This window comes from Quercus lobata, chromosome 9, assembly GCF_001633185.2.
Source record: "Quercus lobata isolate SW786 chromosome 9, ValleyOak3.0 Primary Assembly, whole genome shotgun sequence".
NCBI classification, from domain to species: domain Eukaryota; kingdom Viridiplantae; phylum Streptophyta; class Magnoliopsida; order Fagales; family Fagaceae; genus Quercus; species Quercus lobata.
In genome coordinates this window covers 34986730-35008637 of record NC_044912.1, presented here as the reverse complement: position 1 = coordinate 35008637, position 21908 = coordinate 34986730, and the positions used below count along the sequence as shown (strand labels likewise).

At 39.3% G+C, this 21908-nt stretch overlaps 1 protein-coding gene across 1 annotated transcript; it reads right to left on the bottom strand.

The window, feature by feature from the left end:
- Nucleotides 1–16669: 16669 nt before the first annotated feature.
- On the bottom strand, nucleotides 16670–20194 carry LOC115958975. Its single transcript, XM_031077257.1, has 2 exons — nucleotides 19732–20194; nucleotides 16670–17044 (listed from the first exon to the last, which is right to left on the bottom strand). Exons 1-2 carry the CDS (start codon nucleotides 20027–20029, stop codon nucleotides 16992–16994), a joined length of 351 nt encoding a protein of 116 aa, XP_030933117.1. The 5' UTR covers nucleotides 20030–20194; the 3' UTR covers nucleotides 16670–16991.
- Nucleotides 20195–21908: the final 1714 nt, after the last annotated feature.

The window sequence follows — 21908 nt, the reverse complement described above, 5'->3', positions numbered from 1 at the left end:
AATACATTTGTGATAATTCTTTATTTTTTACTTTAAATCAATGTAGTTAAAACAATTAAATAAAATTGTAACAATTAAAAAAAAATTAGTAGTTAAAATACAGTAGTATAAGCAAAATAAAATCAATTAGAATAAGGTTACTTACCTCCAAAAGCCATGCCAAAAGGAAACTCTCCCTAACTCTTCCTCTAAAATCCTTAGATATCACCTAAAACAATTTTATAGGTACCATTTACTCAATAGTCAAATAATTTAAGAAAAATTTATAATAGTACTCGGTCAGAAGAAAACTGCTAAAAATATCCAATAATTTTCCATTATTATCTCACACCAAAAATCCACATTATTCATAATATATATTTCATTTACTTCCTACCGCTAATAGTTCCCTAGGAATAAACCCTATATAAGAGCACTAAAAATAGTGGTGCTAAAAAGCTAAAAAACTATTTTTAGCACCATTATATATTAGAAAGAGTGCTGCAACAATGAGGGTATATATAGGTATATTTTTTTATCTATCTTGCTACAGTGCACAGCTATATATGGTTGTGCACTGTAGCTGAAAGCTAAAAAAAATACTTTTTTATTCTCCACCCAATTAAAATACTATTTGTTTGTTGATTTTTTTTTTCTATTCTTTTTATCCAACCGTGACTCACTCTCACTCTCACTCTCAACTCCCTCTGAACTCTCAACTCATTGCCGTCGACCTCAATGTCACCGGTCCACCATTGACCCACTCCATCAAAGTCCCAAGCCATCCCAAGCTCCAAGCCGCCGATCCACACCTCCGACCCACGCCTTCGCCCAGTCCTCCATCTCACCGCTCACCCAACGCTGACAAGCCTGGCTTTCTCTAGATTTTGTGGGTTTCTCTGGATTTCGTGGGTTTCATCTTCGATCCGAGCTCTGGGTTTCTATTTCTTTTCTTTCTTCTCTTCTCAAGCTCTCAGCTCTCACAAACGGTGCTCAAACTCTCATCCTCCACAAAGGCTTAAGCTTCACCGATTCTTTTTGTTGATTTTTAGTTTTGTTTTGTTGTTTTTCTAATCAGAAATGTAATTTTGTTAAGGCGTTTGGTTGCCGAGAAAATTTTCCGAAATGAAAGAAATCATTTTTTTTGGTTATTAGCAACTTCATCACTCAAGCACCACAAGGAGAGTAAAAACCAGTTCAATTTGTCCAAGTTAGCTTGAATTTGATTTTTTTTTTTTTTTTTTTGTGGTGATTTGTGTGGTGGTTTTTGGCTAATTTGGATTTTTGGCAGTGGTTGTGGGTGATTGTTCTTGACTTGCTAGTTGTTGTTGGGTGGTTATGAGTGGTTGTTCTTGGTTGGCAGTGGTTGTGGACTGTGCCATTGATCGGTTTGTGGTTCTTTTTGGTAGTGAGATGTATTATTTTATTGTAGTAGATATATTATTTTATTGTGATGTTTATATTATTTTATTGTGTTGAAAGCTAAAATAGATCCACTGCTGTTTAATATTTTGTAAAATGAGTAGGTAAAATAGATAAAGTAACTTTTTGTGGTACCAAATAGCTTAAAAAATAGCTCCACTGCTGTGGATGCTCTAAATACACTATACATAGCCATATAAGGTCAAAAGTCAATCTGTAAAGGACACCACCTAGACCCATCTTCTATACATGTGCTTTTTTTTTTTTTAATTTATTTTCAGAGACTTCAAGCCCACACCATGACTTTTCCTATTCACCAAATCCACAATTCGGTACAACTTCTTAAGGCAGAAACTTGTGCAGAACCGGACTCACCATGCCTCACCTTGTGCAACTTCCATCTACACTTACACGCATGACACAACAGTGGGCATAGGAAAAAAATCACAATATCTAGGCAAAAAATTTGCAGGTACCTAGCGTCCAAATTACCGAAAATATAAATCTAAACCCTTTTCTGTTCACATCATAAAACTCATTGAATATTTAAATAGTTTCACTACTGGCCAAAAATACCTACATAAAAAATACTCTAGTTCCAAATAAAGCTTAGATTTGACAAAGAATAAGATTCTTAGGCTCTTACCTCAAGTGTGCAGTCAATCATTCTCTACTTGAGTATTTTGGGTAGTCTCCTCTCTTAAAATATCTATCATTATACGCTGACTTAATTAGCTTATATATAGCTAGGGTTTCAATCTTATTTTCTAACAACCCCTTAGTAATATTAATTATAAAATTGACCCCACAAAAAGATTTACTTAAATACCCCTCTTGTTAAGTCCCTTTTTTTTCCGAGTATTACATTATTTTTACATACAACCCAATAACATAACAAAAACTACCTAATAAATAATAAAAAGTACTCTCTCTTTCTTTCTTTTTCCACTCTCCTTTTCTCTTCACACACAACCACAAGATTAAAATATTTTTTTTCCTTTACAACCTATGAACAGAAAGGTTGCATATATGCAACCTTAGAGCACTAGTATTGGGGGGTATAAACACCCCCTAATTGCTATTTTACAACCTAAGCCACCCAAAACTCACTCCATCTGGGTATGTAAACTTTTAAAAAATTGCAACCTATGAATAATAAGGTTGCATATTGTAGATACCCAATTTTGTATCTCTTACGACTCAGGTCCCCGTTCTCTAATGATGCTCAAACTCTAAGGTCCAAGGCCAGTTTAGAGCCTAGTCAGATATTAAATTGACTTTTGAAGTGTTAAAATAGAAAATATAACTCTTTTAAATGGCCCTCGGCCTATGTGTGTGGGTCGCAACCTGCGTACACAAGCCAGTGCATGCTTACACAAGCACAATTCTACGAACAAGTTAGGGTTTCAGAAGCATAAGAAATGCAAATTTTCTGCAATAATGACTAAGGTTTAGAACGAATCCCACATCGTCTAGAAGCCGCTCCAAACCCCATTTTTTCAACTATAAAAAGCCTTATATGGTACATTTTCAAAACACACAAAATCCTATGAGAAAGACCTAAGATTCACTAGAATATAGTGAATCAAAAGGAAGTTTTTCAAAAAACACCCTCAAGTCATTTTTATTTGATTGGGACCTTTTTTGGCCCCAATCCTTCGAGTTTAAGATTACTAATCACTATTTTATTGAATTGTGATAGATTTGACTGGGGGGAACGGTAAAAAATTAGGCCTAAGAGCTTTTGCTTTTAAGGTATTCTTTTTAAACTTTTCTCTTTATTTTCTACTTTAATCCTTGTTTAATCCTTTTTGTTGTTTAGTTTATGCTTTCTTATGTTTGTTTAGGTTAGTTTTAGGTTTTCTTTATATCTTTAAGGATGTTAGGTTGATAAGATTTTTTGTTTTATGTTTCGTTTTGCTTTTGCCCTGTTTCTATGTTAATTAGGGTTTCTAGGTAAGGATCTACGTATGCATGATCTAGCTTGCACACGCAGGTTGAACTCATGCGTACGCAAACCTATTCTAGCGTGCGTGATGCCATTACCCAGAAACCCTAATTTTGTTTATTTTGATTCTGTCTTCACGTGTTTATATGCATAGCCTCCTTTTCACATGTTCTCAAGCCCCATAAATGTCTGTTTACCTTTTAAACATGTTTGTTTGTTATCACATATTTAGATTAGGGTTTAGGTTAGGGTTTTCTTAGTTTTAATGTCATGCCATTCATTCATATGCCCATGCATTGATGTCATAGATGTTGTGTTGCTGAAAGGTAAGTAAAGGGTAAGTTATGCATTAGCTATGGCCACGCATTTGTTTTAGGGTTTTTAAATGCATGATTAGAGTTTCTAGCATGTTAGCATTTGTTTATGATATGTTTTGTTTGATGATATACTTGCTACCATGTTTAAGTTGCTATTTGGTTTTAGATGAATGTTAGGGTTTCCTTTTGTGTGTTTGGCTTTCTTTTGTTTGCGGATAGATAAGTATGCTTGTTTAGGGTTAAAGGTACCATGTTTGTTTGTTAGATGCATGTTAGTGTGTGTGTGTGAGTTTAGAACACAAGTGTTAAATGGTTTTTAATAGGGTTAAGACATAGGACACAATGATGGGAAGCCAACCTTAGGGTTGGGCGATCTTAGGTGCCTAACACCTTCCCAAGAATATACCTAAACCCCGAACCCAAACTCTGGTAGTAAGAGCAAAGGTCCTTCCTCGAAAGAACACTATATTCATGGTTCCTAGACCATATAACTAGGTGGTGACTCCATTCTTTTTCCCTTACGCCCACACATATATGCAACCTTACTGTTCATAGGTTGTAAATATATATATATATATATATATATATATTATTTTAAAATGTGGTTGTGTGGGAAGAGAAAAAGTGAGTGAGGAAAAAGAGAGAATAATACTTTTTATTATTTTATTAGGTAGTTTATATTATTTTATTGGGTTGTATATAAAAATAAAAACTGAGATGTAGGGTGAGTTGTAAAATGGGTTGGTAAAATAGATAAAGTAGAATTTAAGGATGCAAAATAAGTTTTTTTTTTTTTTTTTGCATCCCTGGATGCTAATGCTCTTACAGTTCATAGGTTGCAAAAATTTTTTAAGTTTACAAACCCGGATGAAGTTCTATTTGGGTGTCTTAGGTTGTAAAATAACAACTGAGGGATGTTTAACACCCCCAATGCTAGTGCTTTATACAACATATTGTTCATGGGGTTGTAAAGAAAAAAATATATATTTTAATCTCTCACACTCTCTCGCTTCCTCTCACACACTCTCTCTCTTTCTTTTGATAATTAGTTTTTTATACTATTTGATTGTGTAGTTTATATTATTTTAATAAGTTGTATGTAAAAATAAAAACCAGGATGTTGAGTGAGTTGTAAAATGTAATGGTAAAATAGATAAAGTAAGTTTCGAGGATATAAAATATATAGATGTTTTTTTTACATCCCCAAATGCTAGTGCTTATAAAGCCATCTACCGAATATAGAAGGGCATTCTAACTTCCTTGTGAATTCTATTTGTGGTGTATTTTTTATAAAGTATTTGATACTTTCATTTTGAGTATTAAATTATTATTCTCACTAAATTTCCACAGTGGCAAATATCAAAAATAAATATTTTTTTCAATTAAAATTTGAAATAACATTGTATTTTATGAAATAAGTAAAAATTGAAAATCATATAGCTTATATTCCTAATTACATTCTATAGAGAAACCATGTAACTTTTTTTTTCTAGTTACAATCAAAGAAAGAAAATATTACATAGATAATTAATTGGCAGTGATGTTCAAACAACAGTTTTTAATGTTTAAATATAGAAAATTATGGGCCCAAAAAAAATGTGTTTGATAGCGATGTTTTATTTTCAGTGTTTTAGTTATAATTTTCAAATTCAAGTGTTTAAAACAAGTATTTTAAAAACTCATCTATACTAGTTTTTAATTTTCAAGTAACAATGTTGAATGGTTTTGTAAATAAATAAGTTGAAAATTGTAGACCCCATTGACAAGACTAAAATCTCACTACCTTCTCTTTTTTTTTTTTTTTTTCTTTCTTTTTCTCCTACGAGCCCGCCTCTAAATCATCACTTTAATGAAAAAAATAAAAAATAAATAAAAAAACATATATATGTTCCAAACACAAAATTATGTTTTTTTACATTTTAAAATACATTATTTGAAATATGATATCAAATATATTTTTTACATTATGAATACTTTAAACACAAGTTTTTACAACACTTTTTAATCCATAGTTTTCACATTATTTTGAACACTAATACTTAAATGGCGCTACTAAGTGGACAATTCACCTACCTTGAAAGTTTTCAAGGATTTAATAGCGACATTATGTTATGCATATTCATATATTCCAAACATATCATGTCATCATAATGTGAATGCACAATTAACATATTATCAAAGAGAATTTTAACATTCATAAATAGACAATCATGTTCATCATTAATGATACACAAAAATCGTCAGTGAGTTGATCGTCTAGACACGTGCCAATGGGTGTACCTGAAGAACAAAAGAGAAGAACCAATCAAAGGGTACCGGTGGGGTACCGGCCAAAGACCCTCCGAAAATTAAGTCAGTGATAGAAGAACCTCCAAGAACTTAAGAGTGCAAGAGGTAGGGAAAATTCACATACCTCAAGAGGGGTAAAGTTTGTGGCTTATATAGTGGTAGAGAGCTGACCCAAATCCCTTGATACAAGGGAGTTTCCTTGTGGGGAAAAGGCCCCCAAGATACTCAAGATCATCTTTCCATTTATAAGAGATCTAATTGCACAATAAGGCCTTTGGTCGTGGTGTACAATTAATTTCTATGTAAGGATGTATGGATGGGCCCCACACAACTGTGGGGAAACCCTAAGGGAGGGTTTGTTCGGACCAGGGATCATCTGGCCCAAGGACCCTCCAAAGGGTCATCCCTCGTTAGAGCTGACTATCCCTCTGGGACTGGTCGTCCCTCTAGGACTGGTCTTCCTTCGTAAGGGTTAACCGTCCCTCGATTTTCTCTTCCGAGTTTCAGTTGTCCCTTTCTAGGGTAGGTCCAAAATTTTCCTCATCAACTGCCCCTCACTCCATGAGTCATCGGGATGGTTAACGGGTCACGAAGTTGTCATAAATGCCTGATCTTACTAGCGTGCGTCATAAATAGGGATAATTATGTCTTTTTAACGGGGCTTGTAACACATGTCATCTTTTGACTCGTGGAATCAAGCATCGTGATGCTTCGTTTTCTGTGCCATGTGTTATTGTTCTCATTTACTGAAAGTTCTTCCATTTTAATCCCAAAGCTCAATCGTCAGTTTTGAGCTTCGTCGGTTTTCTAGCTTCTTCAGCACCCTTGCTTCGGTGGTTTTTACTGTTTGTCCATTTCCTAGGTATGCTTCATCAGTATATTATTATTATTATTATTATATATTCTTTACTTTCTCCCTTCCTTTTCTTTTTTGTTGGTTTGTACACGTAGGAAGAGAAGTAGAATCTTAGCTTTCATTCGTCACTTGTAGGTGAGGGATGTTTGGAGATAATGAAGCAACAAGTGAGCGTACCCCATCGATCCGCATAGGTTCGGACAACGACTTGTCTAGTCCTAGGCTCAAATATTTGTCGAACGACTCATCGATATCTGACAGGAGTTCGTCCTCAGAATCCCCGTTGGGGAAGGCTAGCCCGTCGGGGCGACGACTATGGGAGGTCATTTTGCTCGACGATTGGTCCATCCATGACTTCACCATAGACATGAGTGATGAGGTTTTTGGTAGGTTGAGACCCCATTTTCAGATACCTGACAACGTGTCTTTTAGGAAGGGAGATATAGGAGAGAAGTGTTATGACGGGAGGTCGTCTGACGTAGGTTTGTACGAGACTGCCTTCATAACGGGGCTTGGTCTGCCTCTATCCACCCTGCATCGTTGATTAGGCTCTTAATTAGGTGTGCCTGTTAGTCAGATAGCCCCGAATGCTTAAAGGATCTTCATCGAAACTGAGGTGCTATGGGGCCAACTCAGTGGGGGAAACCATTCCCTCACTTTGGAGGAGTTTTTCTATTGCTACAAACCCCAAGAGATTCCCTAATCCAAGTTTTTTTACAACTTTGTGTGTCATTAGGCTGCCCTAAGGTTGATATCTGACATGCCCAATTCTAACCATCAGTGGAAGGCTAGGTTCTTCTTCGTGCAGGGGGTTAATTGGGTTTATCGTCCCAGCGAATGGGATAGTATAGGGTCTTTTTATGACCACTCTTGGGTGCAATTACTTAAGTCTGGTAAGTCATCGGTCTCCTCTTGGGTCGTCAGTCTATGTAGATCGTCAGTAAACACTTATTATTGGACTAACTCACTTTTTGGTTTATGCCAAAGCTTGCCCGACAATCCTCCCCTGAGCAAGAGGCATTTTTGGAGAGGGTTTTTAAGATTCCCTTTTAGGAGAGGTCATGGAAGAAACTTGTTAATTTGGACACGCTTCACGCCTATTGTGGTGGACCCGTCCTTACTGAGGAAGTTTGACAACTAGACTGCTTCTCAAGAATTCGTAAGTGCTTTTCTTTCATCCATCATGCTTACTTTGTTTTAGATTGGGCTCACACACTTTCTAACTTACCCATCGGTTTCAAAGATAAAGTCGTCAAAAAACAAGCAAGCAGCAAAAAACAAGTAAGAGGAGATTAAGAAGGCCGCTGGCTTAAGAGCCCAAGGTGGGGGATCGTTAGCCCAAACCCCTCATGCCTCCAAGAAGAGGAAACACACCCCCAATGTTCAGTCATTGGGCAAAGGTGCCAGTGGTCTGTCCATTCGTCAGAAGGTGTGCGAGGTAGCTGTTGACGCTCCTCATCATGGAGTTGGGAAGGGTCTCATAACCTCCCAGGGCCACGTTGTTCCTCCTCTTCTTCCCGTACTAGTGAAGGACAAGGAGTATGTCGTGGACACTGCCCGCTCAATCGTCCAGGACGCTGATTTGGACAAGTGCTCAGAGCATGAGACCGATCCTTTGGGTGACTCCCGTCTCCATGACATGATAAGGGTAAGTCTATTTCATTCGTCCCTTTGCTATTGAGTTGTCCTTCTACTTTGATCGTCTCTTTGCTTTGATCGTCCCTTTCTGACACTTGATCATCCCTTCTTACCCAAGGCATGGTGAGGATACAGGCTTTACAGGTCCGTTATGCGTCTAGGGAGGCGTTGATCAAACGCTTAAAGGAGTGTATATGGTTCGAAGCAGATGCCTTGAAGAAATTCAAAGAATCTTCTCGGACCCTTGGCCAGGAGGTGACTGATCTAAAGGCCAAGCTAAGCAGGATGACCCATCAGACCGACGATCTGGCAAAGGAGAATGCTCTTTTCAATTCTGAAGTGGCTGCACTCTATGAGCACATGGGAAAGGTGAATGAGAAGGCCATTGAGCAGTATCAAGGATCCAACCTTATTTCAATGAAATGGTAGGTTACTATGGGGACAGTTTTAAGGACTTTCAAAAACAAGCTGTCCTCATGTTCCCAGACTTGGACTTCTCTCAAATCCAGATTAGGCTTACTGCCCCGACGACTCCTACTGCTGAGCCAACTCTCAAGGACGTGGAAACTGACGAAGAGGTGGTGGTGACCGATGGGCCAGGTCAAACAATCTCGTGAACCCTCTAGTGCAGACTGACAATACTCCTACTAGTCCTTAAAAAAAATCCTTTTCTTTCTTCGTCAGCTTTTTGTTTGTAAGTTAAAAACAATGATGGCCCCTTGTTTTGGGCATTAACTTTATCTTTGCCCCTTGTTTTGGGCTAATATTTCATACTTCAAAACTTTATAATATATTTTGTGCAAGTGTTGATGTTCGTCAGTTTACTTTGATTTTTGAATCGTCAGTTTGTTATAGTTTGTTGTTGGATCGTCGGTTTGCTATAGCTTTTTGTTTAATCATTGGTTCGACAATTTCAATCTCATTATTGGATGCTAAGGGTGATGATTCATCGGTTATCTTATCTCAACCCTTCTGCCCCACCAGTCATCGGGTTGCCCCTTTTCGAGTTTTGGCAAAGATTAAGTATGCTAATGTCCAATCCCTAGGTAGAACTTAAGATTTGATCAAGTGCACGAGTGCATCCTTGATCATCTGTACACCCTTTAGGTAGGACTTAGGATTTGATCAAGGGCATAAGGGCATCCTTAATCATCTGTCCACCCCTTAGGTAGGATTTAATCAAGTGCACGCGGGCATCCTTGATCGCCTGTCCACCCCTTAGGTAGGACTTAGAATTTGATCAAGTGCACAAGGGCATCCTTGATCGTCTGTCCACCCCTTAGGTAGGATTTAGGATTTGATCAAGTACACAAGGGCATCCTTGATCATTTGTCCACCCGTTGGGTAGGACTTAGGATTTTTATAAGCCTTTCCTTTTTCGTAGATAATAATAATTCCATTAAAAATAACTGAACAAAAATGTTGATAACTTGCCATCCGATCAGCCAAAAAGCTGGTCTGTCAACTACTTAAACAGAAACGAAAGCGATAACATAAGCGATTACATAGGATTTGTTGCTAGTGTACTACTGATAGTATCTCCTGAGGTGGTCAGTATTCCAAGGATGGTGTAGCCTTTGTCCGTCGAGTGTCTCCAAGTAGTAGGTATCATTCTTATTGCAATCAACGATTCTATATGGACCTTCCCAGTTAGGTCCTAACTTCTCTTACGTGGGATCTTTGGTGGCCATGGTCACTTTCCTTAAGACAAGGTCCCCGATGCTGAAGTGTCGAGGCTTTACCTTGGCGTTATATTGTTTGGCCATGAGGTCTTGGTATCATGTCATTCGTTGCTCAATGGCCACCCTTACCTCGTCCAACAGATCCATGTGCAAACGGAACCCTTCTTCGTTCTTCCCTTCGTCATGATGGGCTATCTTCTAGCTTGTTTTTCCCATTTCTGCGGGGATGACAGCTTCACTCTTGAATGTTAGTCGAAACAGTATTTTTCCTGTACGTGTCCAAGCAATTGTTCAGTATGCCCATAAGACGCTTGGTAGTTTGCCTGGCCATATCCCCTTTACCCCCTTCAGCCAAGTTTTGATCAGTTTGAGCAAGGAACGGTTGGTAACCTCAACTTGCCCGTTGGCTTGTGGGTGGGCAGGTGAAGAGTAGTGATTTCTAATTCTCAATTGATTGCAAAAGTCTCTAAACGCATTGTTGTTGAACTGTTTGCCATTGTCAGAGACGAGGACCCTACGGATCCCAAATTAGCAAATGATGCTTTTCCAGACGAAGCTGTGAACATTCTTCTCCGTGATGGTTGCCAGTGGTTTTGCTTCTACCCATTTGGTGAAGTAGTCAATTCCCACAACTAGGAACTTAAGTTGTTGCATTGCCATTGGAAAGGGTCCCATAATGTCCAGTCCCCATTGAGCGAAAGGTTATAGGGTATTCATCGGGGTGAGTGGTTCGAATGATTGCCTTATGAGATTGTTGAAGCGTTGGCACTTGTCACATGCCTTCATGTAGGATTGGGCATCCTTCTGCATTGTAGGCCAATAATACCTTGCTCATATGAGTCTATGGACCAATGACCCCCTGAGTGGTTACCGCACTCCGCTTCATGGACTTCCCTCATAACGTAGTCCGCTTCGTCAGAGGTCAAACACCTTAGGTATGGTCAGGAGAAACCTCTCTTATACAATACATCCGCCATCAGCACAAAGTGTGCTGCCCGAACTTTCAATCATCAGGATTCATCACGGTCTTCAAGAAGTGTCTCGTTCTTAAGGTACAAGACAATCGGAGTTGTCCAGTCAGTGCCCTTTGGAATCATCTGTATCTCCAATTCTTTAATGACAAGGAACTGCTGAACGAAAGATAGGATCTGTCGATCAACCGTAATATGTTTGGTGGATGCAGCTTTGGCCAACCGGTCGACGCGTTCGCTTTCTTCTCTCAGGACTTGTAAGAATTTTACCGTAAAGGTTCAATTCATCCGTCTTCAAATAAGGTCAAGATAATTTTTCATTCATTCACCCCTGGCTTCGTAATCCTCATTGATATGTCCAATGACAACGTGGGAGTCGCTATAAAGAACGACTGATGAGGCCCCAACTACTTTGGCCAAATCAAGCCTCATGAGAATGGCTTCGTATTCAGCCTCATTATTAGTCGTTGGAAATTGGAGTCGGACAGCGCATTCGATGATATCCCCTTCGGGGGATTGAAGGACCACTCCGATCCCTCCAACCCGCTTGTTGGACGATCCTTCCATCTAAACCTTCCAAAGAGTTGCCCCCCAGTCGTCAATTTCATTCGTTGTGAATTCTGTGATGAAGTTAGTTAAGGCTTGGGCTTTAATCGCAGTCCTCGGGTGGTACCGTATGTCGAATTCGCTTAGTTCTATTACCCATAGGACCAATCGTCCGGCGGCCTCTGGTTTATCCATCATCTTCTGAAGAGGATTATCCGTTTGTACCACTATGGTATGTGCTTGGAAGTATGACCTAAGCTTGCAGGCTGCTATGATCAAAGCGAAAGTTAACTTCTCCATAGGTAGGTATCTTGCCTCCGCCCCCCTGAGTGCTCGACTTATGTAGTACACTGGCAACTCTACATGATCTTCTTCTCGGATCAAGGCCGAACTGACAGCCGTGGGAGACACAGCCAAATATAGGAAGAGATCTTCGTTGGGTTTCGATGGACTTAAGAGTGGTAGGGAGGCCAAGTATGCCTTCAATTCCTTGAATGCTTTCTGACATTCATGGGTCCATCCAAAAGCTTTCCTTAGGGTCTTGAAGAATGGTAGACATTTTTCTGTTGCCCTTGAGATGAATCTATTGAGTGTCGCGACTTTTCCATTTAGGCTTTGTACCTCCTTGACGTTCTTCTACGGGCTTATCTCTAAGATTGCTTGGATCTTATCGGGATTGGCTTCGATACCCCATTGGGATACCATGAAGCCAAGAAACTTTTCCGATGATATCTCGAACGCACATTTGTTGGGGTTGAGCTTAATTCCGTAGAGGCAAAGATTCCCAAACGTTTCCCCAAGATCACTCAGGTGGTGATCCTCTTCTTTGTTTTTCACCAACATGTCGTCTATGTATACCTCAACATTCCGTCTGATCTGCAGGGTGGACATCTTGTTCACAAGCCTTTGGTATGTTACTTCTGCATTCTTTAATCCAAAGGGCATGACCTTGTAGCAAAAAAGGCCCTGGCTAGTGACGAATGACGTATTCTCTTGGTCTGATTCCTCAAGCCTGGTCTGGTTGTATTCGGAGAGAGCATCTGTGAAGCTCAACAATTGATGTCCAATCGTCAAATCCAAGAGGAGATCAATCCGTGGGAGGGGGTAGCTATCCTTTGGGCAGGTTTCATTTAGGTCAGTGAATTCTACACACATTCTTCTCTTCCCATTTGCTTTCTTGACCATGACCATGTTAGCCAACCATTCAAGGTAGTAAACCTTTCTAATGAAGCCTACATCTAACAGCTTATGGACCTCTTTGGCTATGGCATTGTCTCTTTCTTGGGCAAAGACCCGTTTTCTTTAGCAGATGGGTGGAAAGGATGGGGAAACATTAAGTTGGTGGACCATGATGCTTGGGTCGATCCCATGCATATCGTCATGGCTCCAAGCGAAGATGTCCAAGTTGTTTCATAGGAAAGGGATTAGCTCATCCTAGATCAAAGGGTCAGCTTGCGTGCTGATGTGAGTGACCCGATCTACGTGTCCTTCGTCCAGGGAGATGGTCTCCAATGCCTCTGTCGGCTCTACATTCACTCGTCGCTCTTCAATGTTCATGGTGGTTACTTATTCGCCCATATCCAACATGGCCACATAGCATTCGCAAGCTGCCACCTGATCTCTTCGGGCCTCTCCTATCCCATACTTCGTTAGGAACTTCAATAGTAGGTGATATGTGGATGTGGCTACCCTCCATGCGTTGAGTGTTGGTCGCCCTATGATGGCATTGTTAGCTGACGAGCAATCCACTACCAAGAAAGTGACATCCCTTGTAATTTGCTGAGGACAGGTGCTGACGGTGACCAGTAATGTGATAGATCTGACAGGTATGACCTTCATTCCACCGAAGCCAACTAGCGGGGCATCCGCTGGTGTGAGTTGTTCCCTATTGATCCTCATCTGTTGGAAGGCTGGATGGTAGAGGATGTCAGTTGAGCTTCCGTTGTCCACTAAGACCCATTGGGTATTGAAGTCTGCAATGGTCAAATTGATCACTAAGGCATCATCATGTGGGTGATGAACCCGTTGGGCATCCTCCTCAATGAAGCTGATCACCGAGTCGTCCATCTGAGAAAGCTTGGGCGGGCAACCGGTGAGCTAGACATTTTACACCATTTATAGGTATGTCTTCCTTGCTTTCTTCAAAGATCCGATCGTTGTGCCTCCCTTGACAATCACTATTATTTCTCTAAGTGAGGCCCTAGGTCGCTCTTTAACTCGTCGGTTTGGTTCTTGGTCCCTTAGCAGGTTTTCTCCTGCCCTCTCTCGCCCTATGAACTGTCGCAATTTTCCTTGCCTAATGAAGGCTTCTATCTGTTGCTTTAGGTCTTAGCAATCGGAAGTGTCGTGCCCATTGTTGTGGTGGAAGCAGTAGTATTTATTCCTTGGCCTTCGATTTGGGTTGCCCTTTAGCTTACTAGGCCATGCCAAAGCGAGGTCGTCCCTAATCTACATCAGGACTAGATCAAGTGAGGCATTGTGCGGAGTGAAGTTGGTCATTCACCCTGGTGGGGGTCTTAACCTTCGTTCATCCCTTCTATCGCCTGTCTTGGCTACCTTTCTTCCCTTCTCCGGACAGGGATTGTCATGCTTCTCTCACTTTTTCGATCCGCCCCCTCTGGTGATCATAGCGTCCTCAACGTTCATATACTTCGTGGCCCGGTATAGCATGTCAGCCATGGTCTTCAAGTCGTTCTTGTAAACTGAGAATAAGAACTTTCAGGATTAGAGTCCGTCGGTGAAGGCTATAACCAAAACCTTATCATCGACTTCGTCAATCAATAGTGCCTCCTTGTTGTACCGAGTGACATATGACCTTAAGCTCTCGTTGTCCCACTGCTTGATATTTAGGAGGCTTGCCAAGGACATCTTGTATTGTTGACCTCCAAAGAAATGTATGACAAAAATCCCACTCAATTCCTTGAAGGTTGAGACGGTATTGGGAGTTATCTTGCTGAACCATACTCAGGCTGGCCATTTAAGAGTGGTGGGGAAGTCTCTGCACATGATCTTGTCTGGAACTCCTTGCAAATGCATAAGGGTTTTCAATGATTCCAAGTGGTCAAGGGGGTCCCTCAATCCATCGTAGGCTTCCGCTTGAGGCATTCTAAACTTGACTGGAAGGGGGAAAGATGTGACTGATGCAGTGAAAGGAGAGTCGGTACGATGGACTAGTTCATCCAAGCTAGTGGACACCCGAGCCTTCAGGGCATTCTTCATCATATCCATCTTCTCTTTCATCATCTGCATCTCTTGCGCAATGTGCCAACTTCCAGCTCGGAGGGACAACTAGTATCTTACTGGTCTCGTCTACTGATGGCATTGCTTTCCTCTTGGTCGTCCCTCTCTTGATGGTCATTCGTCGGGGGACGATCATTGTTGCGTTCATCCCTATTCTACCTGTCATTCTAGTCGTTTGACTCCCGATCATTCTGTTGCTCCAACTATCGTTCCAACTTGTGGTTCCGTTAAGTGAGCCGTTCAACTGCTGCAGCCAAGGTTTGCACCTGCCTCTCCAATGCATTGGGCGGGTTCTCGATCTCTTGGTTGGTGGTGACCATTGATCGTGTCTGGACCATGCAACTCTTTGTCTCTAGAACGGCGATGCGACTTATCACTCGTTCCCTACAAACAATGCCAACTGATGATGCACAAAAATCGTCAGTGAGTTGATCATCCATACATGTGCCAATGGGTGTACCTAAAGAACAAAAGAGAAGAACCAATCAAAGGCTACCGGTGGAGTACTGGCCAAAAACCCTCTGAAGGTTAAGTCAGTGATAGAAGAACCTCCAAGAACTCGAGAGTGCTAGAGTTAGAGAGAATTCACATACCTCAAAAGGGGTAAGGTTTGTGGCTTATATAGTGGTAGAGAGCTGACTCAAATCCCTTAATACGGGGGAGTTTCCTTGTGGGGAGAAGGCCCCCAAGATACTCGGGATCATCTTTCCATTTATAAGAAATCTAATTGCGCGATAGAGCCTTTGGTCGTGGTGTGCAAGTAATTTCTATGTAAGGATGTGTAGATGGGCCCCACACAACTGTGGGGAAAGCCTAAGGGAGGGTTCGTTCGAACAAGTGATCGTCTGGCCCAACGACCCTCCAGACGGTCGTCCCTTGTTGGAGCTGACCGTCCCTCTGGGACTGGTCGTCCCTCGTAAGGGTTAACCATCCCTTTTGAGAGACGATTTTCTCTTCCGAGTTTCAGTCGTCCCTTTCTAGGGTAGGTCCAAAATTTTCCTCATCAATCATATTATCAAGTTTGCTTTTTCATATCATGATTATAGAATCTTATATATATTACAATCTACTCATGATCATACATGCATGTTCATCATATTTCATCTTATTATGTTGTGCTCATCATGTCACATTCATAATCTAAAGGCATGCTAATCATAATTCAACCCATATCATCAAATCAAATGAGAACATGTTATGTGCAAAAAATTAAAAATATAGAGAATTTTATACTTGTATGCACTACCTGTCTACCTCACATAAGGGACTTAGTGGCAGATATCTAATGCCTTCAAATTTTGTTGGTTGTATGATCTTGAAATGTCTTTGAAGATATGGGTTTGGAGGAATTGTTGATGATTTAGGTGAGTAATATCTAGCAATTAATTATGGATTTGGGGATTCTGTTTCTCAAATGGTATCTCAATTTTTCGTCCAAGTGTAGAATGACACTTTTGACTTATGTTGCCACTTTTCATTTTAATCCGATTCTAGCTCTTTTTTTTTTCTTTTTTCTTTTTACTTGCTTTGGTATAATTACGAGTTTTAAACTACTTTTAGGTCATTTTGTGATCAAATTATCCCAAGAGATAATTAGTCTTTTTAATTTAAATTAATTATCATAACATTAGAATTATCTATTGCATTTTTGTACATTTTTTACTTTATGCTTAAACAACAATTTCATTTCAGGAGTGTTTATCAAATAAAATTTTGATGAGATAGACACGGCTGGCACGTACAACTAAAACTAGAAAAGCATATATATAAGGTTGAAGTTGTATCAACAAACAGAAGTTCAATAATCCTTCATCTTTTAAAATGGTTGTCTTTCAAGAAATGAAATATTAAAATGAGGTTTACAAAAACACAAAACACAGCTGCTTGTTTATTTTGCTGTTCTCCCAAGTAATGGATTTTAAAGAACAAGATTTTGGGTAAATTTGGAGCTAGTCATGGTTTCTATAATATTTTCTGGTATGCACACCAATTAAACGAGGAACAATACAAATCCGACTGGCTTTTCATAACCCAAGTACAGTTTCCATCAGCATTCCAATGTGCCTGAAATGCTTGTATCTTCACGTACCGGCAAATATGACTTCACACTACAAATTTGGAGGCAGATGATTTTGCATCTTCCTTCGGTGAATCGCCTGGCACATCCATAAAAGTAAAAGCGATTATAATTTATAGGGCAAATGGTCTAGAAAGTGGTTATATGACTCACTGCAATATAATATATTGGGTAAAATATCATTTTCATCCCTGAAGTTTCATAAAAGTTCGTTTTTCGTCCCAAACCTTTCAAAAGTTCTTTTTTCATCCCTAAATTTTGCAAACGTTCTTCTTTTCATCCTTCTGTTTATGTCCGTTAATTTATGTCCTACATGGCTTAATGGAGTGCTGACACAGTTTACAACTTGGATCAAACTAATTTATTTTTAAAATTATAAACACATGCCGCACAATGATTGGCACACATGGATTAAAAATTTTCGGTGACACAAATTTGCCCCACACCCATAACCCAATCTAATCCTCAATCCAATCCCAAAAAATTCCAAAATTTGAAAGGCTGAAAAAATAGCCTGAAACCCCCAACACCATTGCCTTGTCCCACGGCCCAAATCAGCAACCCAAACGGCGACCCCAACCTGGAGACGAAGTACTGCTGATGAAGTATGGCAACTCCCACCACCAATTATAGAGAAGTCCATATTAAAGTTTCAACCAAGACATGGGTACACGGGTACAGAGCTTAGCTATCCAACAGATTTCAAATAATACAACATTGTGTCCTCTTTCAATACAAAACAACACCATTTCAGTATCAAACCATACACTCATATCAAAATTTTGGCGTACCATGGACTAATCTTTAAAACAAGACAAGAATCAAGGTAAATTTCAAGTAAAGAAAAAAGAAAAACCTCAACCCTGGGATCAAAAACAAAGAGGGCCAAAACAAAGTTTTCTAATAAACCTCCAAGGGCAACTTTCGGCCATCCCAAAGATGCCAAAGAATCCTTCAAAATTTTCTCTTTTACTCCAAACCAAACCAAGCAAGTCAATCTCTAAAATCCCTAGAGAAATTTCAATAAAGCAAAAGAGTTTCCTTCCTCAGAGACTTTCGAAGAAGTAAAGGAAATTGTCTTTTCTTCTGTGTTGCTTCAGAATCTGTTTAGCTTCAACAGCGGAGGAAGGCTACCATTGAACACTCTGTCGCCAGTACTCCGTCACTAGGTTTGGCTTGCTGGTTCTGGATTTCTAGTTGGGATCGCCAATTGAAGCCGCAGTACTGGCGTTGGGGTTTCACCGTTTTAGCCTTTTTAATTTGGGGATTTTTGAGACTAGATTGAGTTTTGGAATGTGATGTGCAGGTGTGGGGGGCAAATATGTCTCACTGAAAAATTTTAATCCACTTGTGCCAATCATTTTGTACCATGTGTTTAGGATTAAAAATAAATTAGTTTGGTCCAAGTCAAATACCATGTCAGCACTTCGTTAAGCCATGTAGAACAAAAACAGAAGGATGAAAAGTAAAACATTTTGCAAAGTTTAGGACGAAAAAAAAAAAAAAAACTAAAATGATATTTTAGAGACGAAAATGATATATTACCCTAAAATATTTACTGCAAAATACTAAACAGACATAGCCAATTCTAGAAGTTCTAAAGATCAAAAAACTCAAAACATATGAGAAAGCCAAATGGTTGGCTGCTGCCATACATTGCAAACCTCAAAGGAAACACTTCAGCCCTTTACCGAGAGAGCTTAGTACCACTAGATGTCTTCAAATTGCAGTAAACAACACATAATAAAACGGCACTTCACACTACTAGAAAGCTTTCTAAACCCATCCTCTCAAATAGGAAAACTCTCAACAACTGAACTGCATATCACATAACCCCAAAAAAGAGATTTTTTTTCTTTTTTCAATATGAATCCCCAATAAAGAGAAAATGACACCGTAGAGCTGAGTTAGTCATTCAGTGAAGAACACAATCTACTCTCTCACCATTAACTATGTACATTGTACATACAATACTGGTCTATAATAATTTTCACTCACTTTCTGAGATAATCTACAGTTTTAAGCATGCCAACACTGCTGATCAGGACTTTGGGAGGACATATAGTTCTACTTATATTGCCATAAATTATAGCAATTTAAAAATAAAAACAAAAAACACAAAGAATCCAATTCGCAGTCTTCACTACCTTGCTAAGCCTCACATACTACTATAAATTCCCAATAGACCATCAGCCCAGATAATAAGCCACAATGGCGTCTTTATTCATGACATCTTTGAAGCTCTAGCAACAAAAGTCTGAAAGGTATATCTTCCCCATCAAAGTCATGCTAGACCCGAACTCGTGGACCATCCCTAACATCACTGCTAAAGTCTTTTCAGAACTCTCCCCACTTACTCAAAATACTCTTCCATAAGCCCACTCCATGGGAATCCCTCACACAGAACAGCATTGAGCCCAATCTATCCCATAATTCCTTCACTTTGTTCACACTCGGCAGCATCCATTAACGGTGAAGGCTATATAATTTAATGGTTTCGAAAACGAAAACCTCTACTCCTCACGAAGAAATGAAAACTAAAAGTATTTAGCCCCTGTCCCTCTCTGATAGCTCTACTAAAATCACCTTCAAAGACATTCTCAAATTCAGCTCAACGTTGCATATACACAGTTAAGGGCCCCTTGGAGCCCAAATTCCATAAACCCTTAATAAAAGGGTTTAAGCTCAAAGCAAGAAAACAAGCGTGCACAGATATATACAATCAAATACACATATGCAAAAAGAAATAGAGAATAGAGAGAGTACTGATTTTGGGAGCTGGGACTTCGCCATAGATGGCTTTGAGTCTAGCGAGCGGAACGAGAGCAGAGTCAGTGGAGGCTTCAGCGTAAAGCTTTTGCTTCCAATCCCACATGGACTTCTTCATGGCCTTGTTGGATTTGGTGAGCGAATCCTTCTCCGCCTCCATTGCTTCGATCTCCCTCTGCTGATTTACCGATCTCACGCTAAGCGCTACGAACGACCCCACTAAAAATGTGTTGATCACTGTGTTGTTGTTCGTCGCTTTCAAAACTGTGCTCGCCACTTTGTTCACCATTTCCATTTTGTTTTGTAAAGAAGAGAAACAGGGTCTCTTGCTGGGTTCGAAGAAGCAGAGCCACTGTGCTTTGCTCACTGATTTCGGAGTCTCAGAAGTTTCGGTGGAATTGGAGTCGAAATTTGAGTCTAATAGTGATAGGTCGTCGAAGGGGTCATGGGCTTAGAGCCCAAATCACGATTATCCAGCTTTATTTGAATTTGGTTGGACTTGGCTGTTTTCCTTTTTAGCCTTAACTACATTTCTGATTAATAATAAGCTTCTTACTTTACAAAAGTTATATGAAAAAACTTCACGTTTTCAAATACATTTTAATTCAGTATCTACCAGTTAGCTCAACTGGTAAAGTCTCAGATGGTTGAATAAGAAATTTGGGGTTCAATTCCTGTCTATACCAAGAACTGATTGATATCTGATTCTAATGATAAAGAACTATCATAAAAAACAGACGCTATAGATTGAAACTCTTTTTAAAAACAAATATTTTAATTCATAATAACCATAAATCTATTACAATGATGCCTTTAATGTAAAACTCTTTGAACAAAACTTAGACATTTATTTCAACGCGTGTTTATTACATATGAATATTATTTTACTCCAAACCACACAATGTCATACAGTTTAAAAGTATCATGCATAATGAGCATATGCTTTGCCAAAAACCTTGAAATTCGATTGCTATTCCTCAATGAAATCTCCCCCTTCCCCAAATATTAAATTTTATATATATATATATATATATATATAAAATTTCAATTGAAATATTTTAAAAATTTATGATTTAATTTTAAACATTTGGAAACATTACGTTTTGATGGGAGTGACGAGAATGCATTACCTTGACGAAGTCAACACTAATGATGAGGTCATCCCTAGTGACGAGGAAATCAGTCATCACTAACGAAGGAAGGAAAATCATTCAATGAAGCCAGCCAGTAACCTGAGCAGTTACAAAACCAGCAAAACAGACCGTTGGGAGCCTATTAAAAGCCCCATTATTGGGCTGGAGGCGTTACTAAGAAAGGCATTAACACTCCAACGGCTAGCAACCAAAATCACATATATAAAGCCCTTACATTGGCAGCAGAAGGTACAGATACTGACACTCTAAGAAAATACCCATTACTATTCTAGTTCATTCATTTCCATTTGGCGAATTGCTTTTCTGTTCTAACTTTGGCATCGGAGGCGTTGTGGCAGGCACCACACCGGTGACCCTCTTAAAGGATACATTGGTGTTGACGGGGAGTTCCATCTGCCCATTTCGACTGACGAATTCACACTTCATCACGTTTAATCTAAAACTATCTCTCATAAAAAAAATTAAATAAATAAAACTACCATTAAATTATGAACTTCAAAATGTATTTCATCAATCTTTTTTAAGATATTCGTTATTCAAAAGTATAAATGGCCACATGGTAGGATAATATTGGATCATAAGAATCTTAGTAGTGTCACTACTTTGCCATTCTTTAAAACCAACATAGGGTAGGTAGGGTCCATACAAGACACAAGCATTTTACCACCCATATTGGGATGATGTCATCACTTATGAGGGTAAGAGAGATGAGAAAGTGGGGGGAGGGGGATGCATCAATGAGGGGTTTTAACCAAATACTAGTGTTTTGAACAACGGCAATGGTGTATGCATTAATAATAGGAGAATGCTAACGGATGTCCTTAGGATAATGGTTAATAATCCATTTAAAGAAAGTTTTTATGGAAAAATAAAAAAAATAAACAATAAATGTTCTGATAGTTTTTTCAATTTTCCCATAAAAGTAGTGTCAAAATTTTCTTAAAATGAATTTTTAACCAGTGCCGTAAGAACACCCGTTAGCATGATCCTTAAAAATATGCACGCGTTTTATATGAGTTA

Bases quoted from the DNA above. Each gene is read 5' to 3' on its own strand.
- LOC115958975 (XM_031077257.1), bottom strand. From the start codon at position 20,029: ATGGAAATGGTGAACAAAGTGGCGAGCACAGTTTTGAAAGCGACGAAC. The intron at 17,045-19,731 runs GTACTCTCTCTA...TGGATGTGCCAG, and splicing joins AGTCCCAGCTCCCAAAATCA to GCGATTCACCGAAGGAAGAT.